The sequence below is a fragment of the Glycine soja genome, chromosome 16, assembly GCF_004193775.1.
Source record: "Glycine soja cultivar W05 chromosome 16, ASM419377v2, whole genome shotgun sequence".
NCBI lineage: Eukaryota > Viridiplantae > Streptophyta > Magnoliopsida > Fabales > Fabaceae > Glycine > Glycine soja.
The window spans coordinates 5,418,213-5,431,766 of record NC_041017.1 but is presented as its reverse complement, the minus strand read 5'-3'; the positions used below and the strand labels follow the sequence as shown (position 1 = coordinate 5,431,766).

Genomic DNA, 13,554 nt, shown 5'->3' with positions numbered 1-13,554 from the left:
GAGAAGAAAAGGGGGTGCAGAAAGTAAAATACTAGAAGGAACAGAAAAAAGGAAATGGGCTCAAAATAAAAGGTGGGCTTAACAGATCAAATCTGAATCGTCAGATTGATCGAAGCGTCCAGATTTGATCATGGGGAGGCACAGTCTTAGCCATTAGATCTTAATCAAACGTCACAAGAGAAGAAGAACAGAGTAAAAACCAAGAGGTGAGACGCATCTGATCAAAACAGGGGATAACATTGGCCGTTAGATCTAGGATCTAACGGTTCAACCCTGATGGTCCATGGGGACACAGAGATCCGCGTGCACCATAGTATTGGTCATGGCAGCAGTATAAATTCGAAAATAAACCCTAAAATAACATAAATCCAATTTCTTCCTCTCTCTAAAGAAACGCTTCAGAAGCTCTCTTCTCTCTCTAACCACACACCGCCGGAAGCTGTTTACCGGCGCAGTGGCTGGCCGGCCATGGGTGGCGGCGCCGCCGCGTCGGAAAAAGAAACTCCTCCTTTTTTAAAAAAACTACATGTTTTGAATTCCTTTTTTTCCCTAGTTCTCAAATCCACCGTTATTTTTTGAAAACCAATACTGATAAAGCCTAGATCTAGCCTTGAATCTTAGAAAAAAAGTGAACTACCTTTGTTCTTATGTTATCGTTTAAGCTTCAGAGTGGAAACGGTTACAGTTTGGGTTGTGTGGGTGTGGGTGTCGGCTGATGGTGGTGGTTGGTGTAGGCTTTAGGCCGCGTGAGTGAGTGGGTTACTGTGTTCGCGTGGGTTTCTGTTCTAACGTTTCGATTTCTAGGGAAGGAAATGAATAGTATGAGCAAGATGATTTTGGTTTTTTCTTGTGTTGGTGGTTCACGGAGGGGGAGGGTGGCGCTGAGTGGTGGCTCTGAGTGGTGGCTCGTGGTGGCTCTGAGTGGTGGCTCTAGGCCGATGGTGGTGGTTCGCGGAGGGGGAGAGTGGCGGTTGAGTGGTGGCTAGGCCGATGGTGGTGGTTCGCGGAGGAGGAAAGGGGCTGTTGAGTGGTGGCTCGTGGTGGCTAGTGGTGGCTTGGCTGTTGGTATTCTGACTGTTCGTATTCACCTCTGCCCTCTCTCTCTCCCTCTGACATGCACAGTAATTAATGCAGCATTTAAAGGACATAATTAGGGTAAAAAACGAAGAGCCCCTCTGGGCCTGGACCGAGAAAACTGAAAAGAAAAAGGAAAAAGGAAAGGAAAAGGAAAAAGAAAGAAAAAAAGAAAGAAAAAAAAAAAAAAAAAAAAAAAAACAGCAAAATAAAAAAAATAAAATAAAATAAAATAAAAAAAAAATAATAATAATAAAAAATAAAAAAACGAAAAGAAGATACTAATAAAGATATTAATAAAAAAACGGAAATAATAAAAAACACTTAATAACAGGAAAGGAAAAGAAAAGAAAATAATAACTAAAAATAAAAATAATAATAATAATAAAAAAGGTAAATAAATAAATAATAATAATAAAAAAGGGCGTCTTCAAAACAAAAATGAGGTATTTTAAAATACCTCCCTGCCGAAATTTCATCTGAAATGATGGAAATTTCCGGCTTAAAAGACGAGAAAAAAAAGAAATAAAAACGGGTCAAAAATGGGGTATGACAGATGCCCCTATTTAAGTCTCTTCGTTACGGAGATTTAAAAGTGAAACTTTTAAAGCGACGGGTCGAAGAGATTTAAATACAGAGTACACCATTTTTGACCAATTTCAACTACAAAATGCTATGAATGCACTGTTATGCACGTAATGTTGCGAATGCTTGCGATGCAAGTATGAATGCAAGACGAGGTAAATGGCTCGACTGGGAATAACAAAACCAAATGGTACCCGATTTTGTTAAAGAAGAGGGGTCCGACTGGGGATCACATGGTTTTACTGGGGGTAAATGTCAGCTGTTCGGGTTGACGACGAACTGCCACTGACGACAAAGGAACAAAGATAAATGTCAGATGTTCGGGTTATTGCCGAACTAGCCAACTGACCAGAATTGAAGATAAATGTTAACTGTTCGGGTTATTGCCGAACTAGCCAATCTGACAAAAAACAAAGATAAATATCAACTGTCCGGGTTATTGCCGAACTAGCCAACTGATGAGGAACAAAGATAAATATCAACTGTCCGGGTTATTGCCGAACTGATCAACTGACAAGAAACAAAGATAAATGTCAACTGTTCAGGTTATTGCTGAACTAATCAACTGACAAGAAACAAAGATAAATGTCAACTGTTCAGGTTATTGCCGAACTAGTCCACTGACAAAAAACAAAGATAAATATCAACTGTCCAGGTTATTGCCGAACTAGTCAACTGACAAAAAACAAAGATAAATATCAACTGTCCGGGTTATTGCCGAACTAATCAACTGATAAGAAACAAAGATAAATGTCAACTGTTCGGGTTATTGCCGAACTAGTCAACTGACAAAAAACAAAGATAAATGTCAACTGCTCGGGTTATTGCCGAACTAATTAACTGATAAGAACAAAGATAAATGTCAACTGCTCGGGTTATTGCCGAACTAATCAACTGACAAAAAACAAAGATAAATATCAACTGTCCGGGTTATTGCCGAACTAATCAACTGATAAGAAACAAAGATAAATGTCAACTGTTCGGGTTATTGCCGAACTAGTCAACTGACAAAAAACAAAGATAAATGTCAACTGCTCGGGTTATTGCCGAACTAATTAACTGATAAGAACAAAGATAAATGTCAACTGCTCGGGTTATTGCCGAACTAATCAACTGACAAAAAACAAAGATAAATATCAACTGTCCGGGTTATTGCCGAACTAATCAACTGATAAGAAACAAAGATAAATGTCAACTGTTCGGGTTATTGCCGAACTAGTCAACTGACAAAAAACAAAGATAAATGTCAACTGCTCGGGTTATTACCGAACTAATTAACTGATAAGAACAAAGATAAATGTCAACTGCTTGGGTTATTGCCGAACTAATCAACTGACAAAAAACAAAGATAAATATCAACTGTCCGGGTTATTGCCGAACTAATCAACTGATAAGAAACAAAGATAAATGTCAACTGTTCGGGTTATTGCCGAACTAGTCAACTGACAAAAAACAAAGATAAATGTCAACTGTTCGGGTTATTGCCGAACTAATCAACTGATGACATGAAACAGAGGCAAATGATGCACAAGCTGTTCATTAAAGAAATTGCCACTTGACGGAGAGAGGGTGACACCTTTGGATCAGACCCATTGGGGATGACACTCGGGGAAATAGAAGGTTACAAATTATTCATGATTGATTGAAATGAAAAGATAAATGAAGCAAGACTCATGATGGTTAATGCAGCCATGTACGCATGATATTGTCTTTATTGTATATGCATGAATGTGTATACGCATGAACGTATGAATGCCCGAATGACGACACGACTTGTATGACTGTATGGAGGATTGACTTGTATGATTGTGTGAATGATAGATTTGGTGGAACAAGGTTGGACAGGTAAGATTGAAAGTGACCCGACGTCGCATCACAAACACTCTGCAACCTTCAATGGGGATGATGCCACTAGGGTATATCAAAATAGCGACGGGGTAAAGTCCGCAGCAACTGATGGGGAATAAACATTTCTTGGGGAAAACGTGCCAATCCGAAAAACATGGTAGAAGAGCTGGTGTTTCTGTGGTCATGCTTATTATTTATTTATTTATTTATTTATTTATTTATTTATTTATTTTTTTTTTTTTTTTTTGAAAAAAACAATTGACCTCGTGCAACCTGCAAGGTTTACCCATTCTCATGGTAGCTGTTGACACACCCTTCATCTATTCACGAGTTCAAAGAAAAAGTGTTTTGTTGTTTGTGCTTTTCAAAAAGACACGAAAGAAAATTTATGATTTTTAGAAATATTTTGTTTCAAATGCTACCATAAAAAGGAAAGGTTTTATAAGCTGAATAAATGAGAATTCCAAATGAAAGGCAACAGGCTCAAATTTATTTGAAAGAGTGGTGACCTGCCAATGGCATGGCTCCACTGATCTTACAAAGTTTGGAAAATGGTAAATATAAATCGAAGGTTCATTGAACACAATAACCGTTGTTCCCTCTGACAACCTTGAATTCCACTGTTTGGATGCTTCAGATTCAGGGTCTCCCTGACATTCCATTGTGTCTCAAATGAACGAAGATCAACTCGATGCAGTTACTTTGTCTTTTGGTCCTTAAATTTTGCATAGATCGCCCTTTCGGGTTTTCGACCTATCAGGCTAATTATTTTTCTGTTTGATGTCTCTAATTTTTGCCTGGGCCGCCCTTTCGGGTTTTCGACCCACCGAGACGCTCATTTTTGCCTAAGCCGCCCTTTCGGGTTTTCGACTTATCGAGCTGTTCTTTTATTTTTAGACAAAGTATTTCTTGACTGCATCCGCATTCACGGGACGAGGGAGCTCATCCCCATCCATAGTCGTAAGAGTCAGTGCACCACCAGAGAAAGTTCTCTTGACGACATATGGGCCTTCGTAATTAGGCGTCCACTTGCCCCTAGAATCGGGTTGGAAAGATAAAACCTTCTTGAGCACAAGATCTCCTTCTTGAAACACACGAGGACGAACCTTCTTGTCGAAAGCTTGCTTCATCCTCTGTTGATAAAGTTGTCCGTGGCACAAGGCTTTCATGCGTTTTTCTTCAATTAGATTCAACTGATCATATCTGCTTTGGCACCATTCAGCTTCTGATAACTGGGCCTCCATTAGAACTCTCATTGATGGAATCTCAACCTCCACAGGGAGTACTGCTTCCATACCATACACCAAAGAGAAGGGGGTTGCCCCTGTTGAAGTACGCACCGAAGTGCGATACCCATGCAAAGCATACGGTAGCATCTCATGCCAGTCTTTGTATGTGACCACCATCTTCTGCACTATCTTCTTGATATTCTTGTTTGCAGCTTCAACTGCGCCATTCATCTGAGGTCTGTAAGGAGAAGAATTGTGATGCTCAATCTTGAACTCTTCACACAAATCTTTCATCATCTTGTTATTCAAGTTCGTTCCATTATCTGTAATGATTCTGTTGGGCACACCATAACGGCAGATGATCTGATTCTTGATAAAGCGGACCACAACTTGCTTAGTCACATTTGCATAAGATGCTGCTTCAACCCACTTGGTGAAGTAATCAATAGCCACTAGAATGAAACGATGCCCGTTTGAAGCCTTCGGTTCGATTCTACCAATCATATCGATGCCCCACATAGAGAAAGGCCATGGAGAAGAAAGAACATTAAGTGTAGTTGGTGGTACATGAATTCTGTCAGCATAAATCTGGCATTTGTGGCACTTCCTAGCGTGCTTGCAACAATCTGTCTCCATCGACATCCAGTAGTAACCTGCTCTCAACAACTTCCTTGCCATTGCATGTCCATTGGAGTGAGTTCCAAAGGAGCCTTCATGTACCTCGTGCATCAAAAATTCTGCTTCTTGCTTATCTACACACCTGAGTAGCACCATGTCAAAGTTTCTTTTGTACAAAACATCCCCATTTAGGAAGAAATTACCAGACAATCTTCTCAAAGTTCTCCTGTCTTTGTTGGATGCTCCAGGTGGATATTCCTGGCTTTGAAGGAAACACTTGATATCATGGAACCAGGGTTTATCGTCAACAACCTCTTCGACTGCAAACACGTGAGCGGGCCTCTCGAGGCGCTGAATTCTGATTGTTGGCAAATTATTCCGGTGACTCACTTCGTACATAGAGGATAAAGTTGCTAACGCATCTGCCATCTGGTTCTCATCACGAGGGATGTGGTGAAGCTCCACTTTGTTGAAGAAGGTTAGCAAACGCCTTGCATAATCTTTGTATGGAATCAAGCCGGGGTGGCGAGTTTCCCATTCTCCTTTGATTTGGTTGATTACGAGAGCTGAATCCCCGTAAATGTCAAGGTTCTTGATTTTCAAGTCAATGGCTTTTTCAATGCCCAGGATACATGCTTCATACTCTGCCACATTGTTGGTGCAATCAAACTGTAACCTTGCAGCGAAAGGGAGATGATTACCTTCAGGAGTGATAATAACCGCCCCAATTCCATTGCCAAAGACATTCACGGCTCCATCAAAAATCAAACCCCATCTAGACTCGGGATCTGGACCTTCTCCAAACAATGGTTCATCACAATCCTTCATCTTCAAGTGCATAATCTCTTCATCAGGAAAGTCAAACTTGATGGGTTGATAGTCCTCAATTGGTTGGTGAGCCAAATGATCAGCAAGAACACTTCCCTTAATTGCCTTCTGGGTGTGGTATTCGATATCATACTCGGATAACAACATCTGCCAACGAGCAATTCTTCCTGTCAGAGCGGGTTTCTCAAAGATATACTTGATCGGGTCCATCTTGGATATTAGCCAGGTGGTGTGGTTAATCATGTAGTGACGAAGACGCTTGGCAGCCCAAGCTAGTGCACAACAAGTTTTCTCAAGTAGGGAGTACCTGGACTCACAATCGGTAAACTTCTTGCTCAAGTAGTAGATAGCATGTTCTTTCCTTCCGGTCTCATCCTGTTGTCCGAGCACACAGCCCATAGAATCTTCTAACACAGTCAAGTACATAATCAGAGGCCTTCCTTCAACTGGAGGTATAAGAATTGGAGGTTCTAGCAGATAATTCTTGATACTATCAAAAGCCTTTTGACAATCTTCGGTCCAAACAACCCCTTGATCTTTTCGAAGCAACTTGAATATAGGTCCGCACGTGGCTGTCATGTGTGAGATGAAACGAGAAATGTAATTTAGACGCCCAAGAAAACCTCTCACTTGTTTCTCTGTTTGTGGAATCGGCATTTCTCTAATGGCCTTGACTTTGTCAGGATCTACTTCAATACCTTTCTGACTGACAATGAAGCCCAAGAATTTTCCAGATCTAACACCAAAGGTACATTTGTTGGGATTCAGTCGAAGTTGGTACTTTCTCAGCCGTTGAAACATCTTCAGCAAGTACTCGACATGTTCTTCTTCAGTGCCTGACTTGACAATCATATCATCCACGTACACTTCTATCTCTTTGTGCATCATGTCATGAAAGAGAGTGGTCATGCCTCTTTGGTAAGTGGCACCTGCATTTATCAACCCAAAGGGCATTACCCTGTAACAAAAGGTGCCCCAAGGCGTGATGAAAGATGTCTTTTCTCTATCTTCAACTGCCATCTTGATCTGATTGTACCCAGAGAAACCGTCCATGAAGGAGAAGACCTTGGACTTTGCAGCGCTGTCAACCAATACATCGATGTGAGGTAGAGGAAAGTCATCTTTCGGACTAGCCTTGTTCAAATCCCGGTAGTCAACGCACATCCTGACCTTGCCGTCCCTCTTTGGAACAGGCACTATGTTGGCTAACCATTGGGGATACTCTGATGTGACAAGAAAACCTGCATCGATCTGCTTCTGTACTTCCTCTTTGATCTTGAGAGCCATGTCAGGGCGAGTTCTTCTCAGTTTCTGTTTGACTGGTGGGCATTCGGGCTTCAAAGGCAAACGGTGCTCCACAATACGGGGATCCAAGCCGGGCATATCTTGGTACGACCATGCGAACACATCGACGTATTCTTTGAGTAATTCAATCACCCTTCGTTTGACAGTTGCCTCAAGCGATGCCCCAATCTTGACTTCCTTCTTATCTTCCTCGGTTCCCAAGTTAATCACCTCTACTACCTCCTCATGAGGCCGAATGGTTTTCTTTTCATATTCCAATAACCGAGCAAGTTCCTCCGGGATTTCATCATCCTCCTCCTCTTCAGCCTCGTAGACAGGAGATTCGAAGTTGGGAGAGAGTGCAGGGTTATTATGTTCAACGGGCTCATAAATGCCTAGTCTGCATATGATTGATGATTGACTTTAGAAAAATGAGTGTACAATGCAGACTTTTTTTAATTAATTGAAATCAGAAAACAAAAAAAAAAAAAAAATATTTTTGGGTTTTTTGTGTTACCATTTTCCAGAAAGAGCAATAAGCATAGATATCGGGATAAACCACATTTTCCATTAATAAGAGTAGTGCTTGAAACAAAACAGCCCTACATAATTGCGCTTTCGTCCTGGGCAAGACGAAAGGATCCTTTTTTGAAAAACAAACAAACAGAAAAACAAAGACACATTACTTTGATGCATGAACCACTGAAGGGATGTCAACCGCGTCCCAGTTGCGAACAAGTTTTCCAGGTGTGACAAATGCAAGCACTATCTCTTCAGGAGCATCTTCCAAGACAGCATTGGCTTCTGGCGAGTTGTTGATGAACCCGGCGCTACAAAAGGTGCTAGTAATGGAGCTTGATCCAACACTGTTCGTTGCGGATCCTGCAGAAGAAGCAAATCCCAGTCCTTCACGGTTTTTACTCTCCAGCAACTGCACAACTTTTCCCCATCCTACACCTGTTCCTTCCTGCACCACTTTCTGTGCGCTCTTCCAAGTAGCAAAAGATACTTCATTTTTCTCTGGCTTTTTACCCTCTAAAGTCAGGCCTTGGAAAGAGGTTCCTTCTGTTTCATCAGCACCAATAAAGGAAAAAGCTGACAAATGACTAACCAACAAGGCTTCCTCTCCACTCACAGTGATCAATTTCCCATTTCTGACAAACTTCAACTTTTGATGCAAGGTGGATGTCACGGCCCCAGCTTCATGGATCCATGGCCTACCCAAAAGGCAACTGTATGCGGCTTGGATATCCATCACCTGGAATGTAATTTGGAAAACAAACGGCCCAATTGTAACGGGCAAATCAACCTCCCCGATAACAGACTTTCTTGATCCATCAAACGCTTTGACAACCACCCCGCTTCTTCTCATGGGAGGCCCCCGGTAGGAAAGTTGGTCTAATGTGGATTTGGCCATTACATTCAATGAGGAACCAGTGTCCACAAGTACATTCGACAAAGCATCAGACTTGCAGTTCACCGATATATGTAACGCCAGATTGTGGTTCCTCCCCTCCTCAGGAAGCTCTTCATCACTAAAACTTAAATTATTGCAGGCAGTAATGTTTCCTACTATACTGTCCAATTGATTAACAGTCACGTCCCTCTCCACAAAAGCTTGGTCCAACACTTTCATTAGAGCCTCACGGTGTGCTTCTGAGTTCAATAGCAGAGACAAAATGGATATTTTGGAGGGAGTTTGCAGCAGCTGGTCTACTACTTTATACTCACTCTTCTGGATCAGTTTCAGAATCTCGTCATGATCAGAATTCTTGCTAGTCCCATTGGATTGGCCTACTTCCTTCCTTGTACCGGGGCCATTCACTGTCGCCTGTTTAACTGCCGGATCATTCACTTTCTTTGCAAACAATGTGGGGATAACACGTCCATTCCTTAGAACTTTACCGTCACTAGCAATGTTGTCCACAGAAATCGCAGGAGTTGGAGAGGGCAAAGGCACCTCCTGCCCACCTTCCAACATCGTGGCACTATACTTGTAAGGGACCGCTTTTAGAGAAGCATACGGCATAGGTCCTGGCAAACTAATCACTAGTGGAGTAGTAGTTGATTCCCCACTGTTATAGCTTATTTCCAACCGCTGAAACTCGGGGGTAATGACGCACACTTCTCTGTCCTTCCTCGTGATGGTTAGTTCTCTGCTGTCTATCAGCCCTTGTATGTCCCCTTGTACCTTCGGGCATCCTTTTACATTCACTGGACATATTTCACACGCTGCATGATCATGGTCAAACAGAGCTGCCTCGCACATCTTGATATGTATTGGGACCAAGGGAGTTCGAATGTGCTGGACGTTCAGGATGACACCGTCTTCATCACAATCTTGTATCATGTTAACAGCAGGCCCATGGTTCGGCAGAGGGTTTGCCTGAACATTGGGATTCTGATCTTTAAAGGATAGCAAGTTGGCCCGGACTAGTTTTTGCACTTCATTTTTCAGGACATAGCAGTTTTCAACGTCATGACCTGGGGCCCCTTGGTGGAAAGCACAGGTTAAATCATGACGAAACCAGGGAGGTAAAACATCTGGTGTACGAGGGGGTGTTCTGACCTGGACAAGGTTTTTGGCGAGCAGGGCGGGGAGTAAGTCAGCATATTTCATCGGGATTGGATCAAAGGTTGTTTTTTGGCGGTTTTGTGAGTGATATGGTTGTTGGGGGGTCTGCGGGCGATTTTGTTGTTTTTGAGGGTATTGTGGCTGATGGTATTGCTGTGGAGGATATTGTTGTGGAGGGTATTGTTGTGGAGGGTATTGGTGTGGAGGGTATTGTTGTGGAGGGTATTGTTGTGGAGGGTATTGGTGTGGAGGGTATTGTTGGGGGTAATGTGGCCTTTGTTGGTGATATGATGGGTTTGGGATAGTGGATGCGACATTCGCGACCTGACGATATGGGGTGAAATTCTGCTGAGGCTTACCATGAGCTACCATTCCCACCTCTTGATCTTTCTTCTTCGCAAAGTGGCCTCCAAACTTCTTGGCATTACTTGCGGCAGGGGCACTTTCCCCAGTCAAACGTCCCTCTCGGACACCTTCCTCTAATCGCACACCCATGTTGACCATTTCAGTGAAGTCTGTTGGTGCACTTGCAACCATTTTCTCGTAATAAAACTGGCTCAGGGTCTTCAGAAATATTTTGGTCATTTCCCTTTCTTCCAACGGCGGGACAATCTGGGCAGCCACTTCCCTCCAACGCTGGGCATACTCCTTGAACGTTTCCTTCTCTTTTTGTGTCATCGCACGGAGCTGATCACGATCTGGGGCCATGTCCAAATTGTACTTATACTGCCGGATGAACGCTTCACCCAGGTCATTGAAAGTACGAATGCTCGCACTGTCCAAATTCATATACCACTTCAGAGCGGCCCCAGTTAGGCTGTCCTGAAAGAAATGAATAAGCAGCTTATGATGGTCAGTATACATGGACATTTTCCGCGCGTACATCACCAAGTGACTGCGGGGACAAGAGTTCCCTTTATACTTCTCGAAGTCTGGCACCTTGAACTTGTGAGGGATAGTAACATTTGGGACCAAGCACAATTCACAGGCGTCCTTCCCGAACAGATCTCTTCCTCGGAGGGCTTCGACTTCCCTTTGCATACCATCAAATCTTTCTTGGAGTTCTTCCATCTTGTCGAAGGCTACAACATTTTCAGCTTGGAAAATTGGTTCAACCTCCTGTTGAATAGTGTGAATCAGTGGAGCTGAATAAGTCATTGCAGCTTGAGGGAAAGAGGTATTGGGTTGCGGAACCGGTGCTGACTGCTGAGCAAAAGGAGGTGGAACTTCAGATACAGTGGGCTGGGGGCTTCCACAGACTGGAGGTGGCATTCCCCATGTACAACCTGGAGGCAAAAAGAGGGGTGGAGAAGTCACCGTAGATAGCGGGGTTGTGCTCACCAAGGGCTGCTCTACAGTAGCGGCGGCAGCTTGAGAGTTCTGGGCTGACAGGAGTGCACTCATCATGGTCGTCAACCTATCCATTCCCTCTCGTAAAGTGGCAACCTCCTCCCTGAGACTCTGATTTTCTTGTTCAACTATATCCATCCTCTTCCGATTGGCCCTGGTGTTGTAAATGCGAGTTGGTTTGTGGAGAACTCGTCGGGCCACTTTCCTTGGGCGGCGGTTGATTGACTCCCCCCTTTTTGAAGTAGTGAACACAGTGTGAGACTCGATTTAGAAACCATGAATGCAACATGATGCATGCTTATGCTTATGCAAAAAGAAAGGGAACAAATTATTATCGAAGAACTTGTTAGAGAAATTGTAAACATCATAAACTGAAACACTTCACTTAAGCATTGGAATATTACAAAAATTTTTTTTTTTTTTTTTTTTTTTTTTTTTTTTTTTTTTTTTTTTTTTTTTTACAAGTCAAGAGATTTCGGGAGCTAAAATCTAAACATAAGGTCCTAAGAACTTCAGACTCAAACTCCCGGAGTAGATGGATCCTCGGAATCTGAATGTGCACGGGAGAACAAATCCATAAACCTCCTCTTCCTTCTAGCATCTCGGTGGAGCAAAGCGTCTTTCCGACGAAGCAAGTCGTCCTTCTCAATCATCCTCTGGTTCTGGATAAAAAGCTCACGGCTCTGTTGGGCTATCTTCCCCTTCAAAGTCTCATTCTCTTGCTCGAGCTCCTGGCATCTCCTCTTCCAAGTTTCTTTTTCTTGCCTTTCTTTGGTTAATTGTTCATGAAACTCTTCCTTAGTATCAAAGGGGATAGGCAAGGATGATGGTGGGATGGTGGACGATAGGTATCTAGGTAAGCGGTAGGGTAGGCCAAAGCTCTTGGTCCTATCAATAACCCACTGGGTGTAAGATTCATGCACATAGTCTGATTTCTTTCCCAACTGACTTCTGTTGAGTCTGCGGATAGCGCTCCAAGCTTGTGCGAATCTTTCCCTTTTGTTCGAATGATCTCCATGGTTAAGATAGAATTCATTAGTCAAGGCAAGGTTGTTTGGTTTTGTCTTTATCGGGTACCCAAATTGTCGTCGAGCGAGAAGCGGGTTGTAGCTAATTCCGCCACGCATACCCAAAAGAGGTACGTTGGGATATTCACCACAACTCACAATAATCTCTCCAACATCACTAGCTGCTTGGTACCAAACAATGTCAGATGGGTCAAGAGTCATGATTCGGCGAGGCCAAGAAAGCTTATCATCATTGGTCTTGAAGGCACGGGATTGAGGTAAGTGGAAGGTAAACCACTGATAGAGTAAAGGTGCACAACAAGAAATGGTTCCACGGCCAGCCTGGGTACGGTCATGGATAGAATGGTAGGTATCGGCGAGTAGAGTGGGTACGGGGTTCTTTGTAAGAAAGATTTTAATGGCATTGATATCGATGAAGTTGTCAATATTTGGGAAGAGTAAAAGGCCATATATAAGGAGGGCTAGGATAGAATGGAAGGCAAGTATACTAGCTGCTTCAGCAAATATGGAGGCTTGTTGGTAGAGGAAGTGGGTGGGAAGACCTTGGAGGCCTCCTTTAGAGGTAAGGTTTGCTTGGATGATAGAGGTTTTAAGATGGAGGGCGGCTGCGATGTCGGAGGGTTTAGGGGTAGGCTCAAAACCATGGAAAGGTATCTTGTCTGGTACGGGTAAACCAACTAGGTAGGAGTACTCTTCAAGTGTGGGGACAAGCTGGTAATCGGGAAATGTGAAGCAATGGTAGAGCGGGTCATAGAACTGAATCAGGGTCTCTAGGCATCCTTCCTCAACATCTACTCTAAGAATTCTGAGCAACTTCCCATGATGAGCTTGAAAATCAACTGGATCACTTACTAAAGATGCTAGCTCCCTTAATCTCAACAGGTCTGTTTTTTTGAAAAGGTACTTCCTAGTGCTTCTCAGTGGGATGTCCATATCTACAAAGTTTACAAAAAGCTTGTCTAAGTCCTTCGATAATTTGGATGAAAAAAGAGTTTATGCATGGATGCATGTATGCATGATTATGCCACAGTATGGAGAGAACATGGTGAAGTTAAGTCCAAAATGTTGGAGTTAAGGGTAAACACGCCATTTGGTAAGGACTATGGTTTCATATGTACCTGTATCACGGGTTCTA

The 13,554-nt window shown here is 42.9% G+C and overlaps 3 protein-coding genes across 3 annotated transcripts; all 3 read right to left on the bottom strand.

The window, feature by feature from the left end:
• Window positions 1–860: 860 nt before the first annotated feature.
• LOC114391099 (protocadherin-11 X-linked-like) lies at window positions 861–4,169 on the bottom strand. Its single transcript, XM_028352085.1, has 2 exons — window positions 4,098–4,169; window positions 861–1,109 (listed from the first exon to the last, which is right to left on the bottom strand). Exons 1-2 carry the CDS (start codon window positions 4,167–4,169, stop codon window positions 861–863), a joined length of 321 nt encoding a protein of 106 aa, XP_028207886.1.
• Window positions 4,170–4,275: 106 nt separating this feature from the next.
• On the bottom strand, window positions 4,276–11,706 carry LOC114391098. The gene is made up of 2 exons (XM_028352084.1): window positions 8,153–11,706; window positions 4,276–7,866 (listed from the first exon to the last, which is right to left on the bottom strand). Exons 1-2 carry the CDS (start codon window positions 11,527–11,529, stop codon window positions 4,401–4,403), a joined length of 6,843 nt encoding a protein of 2,280 aa, XP_028207885.1. The 5' UTR covers window positions 11,530–11,706; the 3' UTR covers window positions 4,276–4,400.
• Window positions 11,707–11,909: 203 nt separating this feature from the next.
• LOC114391097 lies at window positions 11,910–13,352 on the bottom strand. Its single transcript, XM_028352083.1, has one exon. It carries the CDS (start codon window positions 13,350–13,352, stop codon window positions 11,910–11,912), a length of 1,443 nt encoding a protein of 480 aa, XP_028207884.1.
• Between the last annotated feature and the right edge of the window lie 202 nt (window positions 13,353–13,554).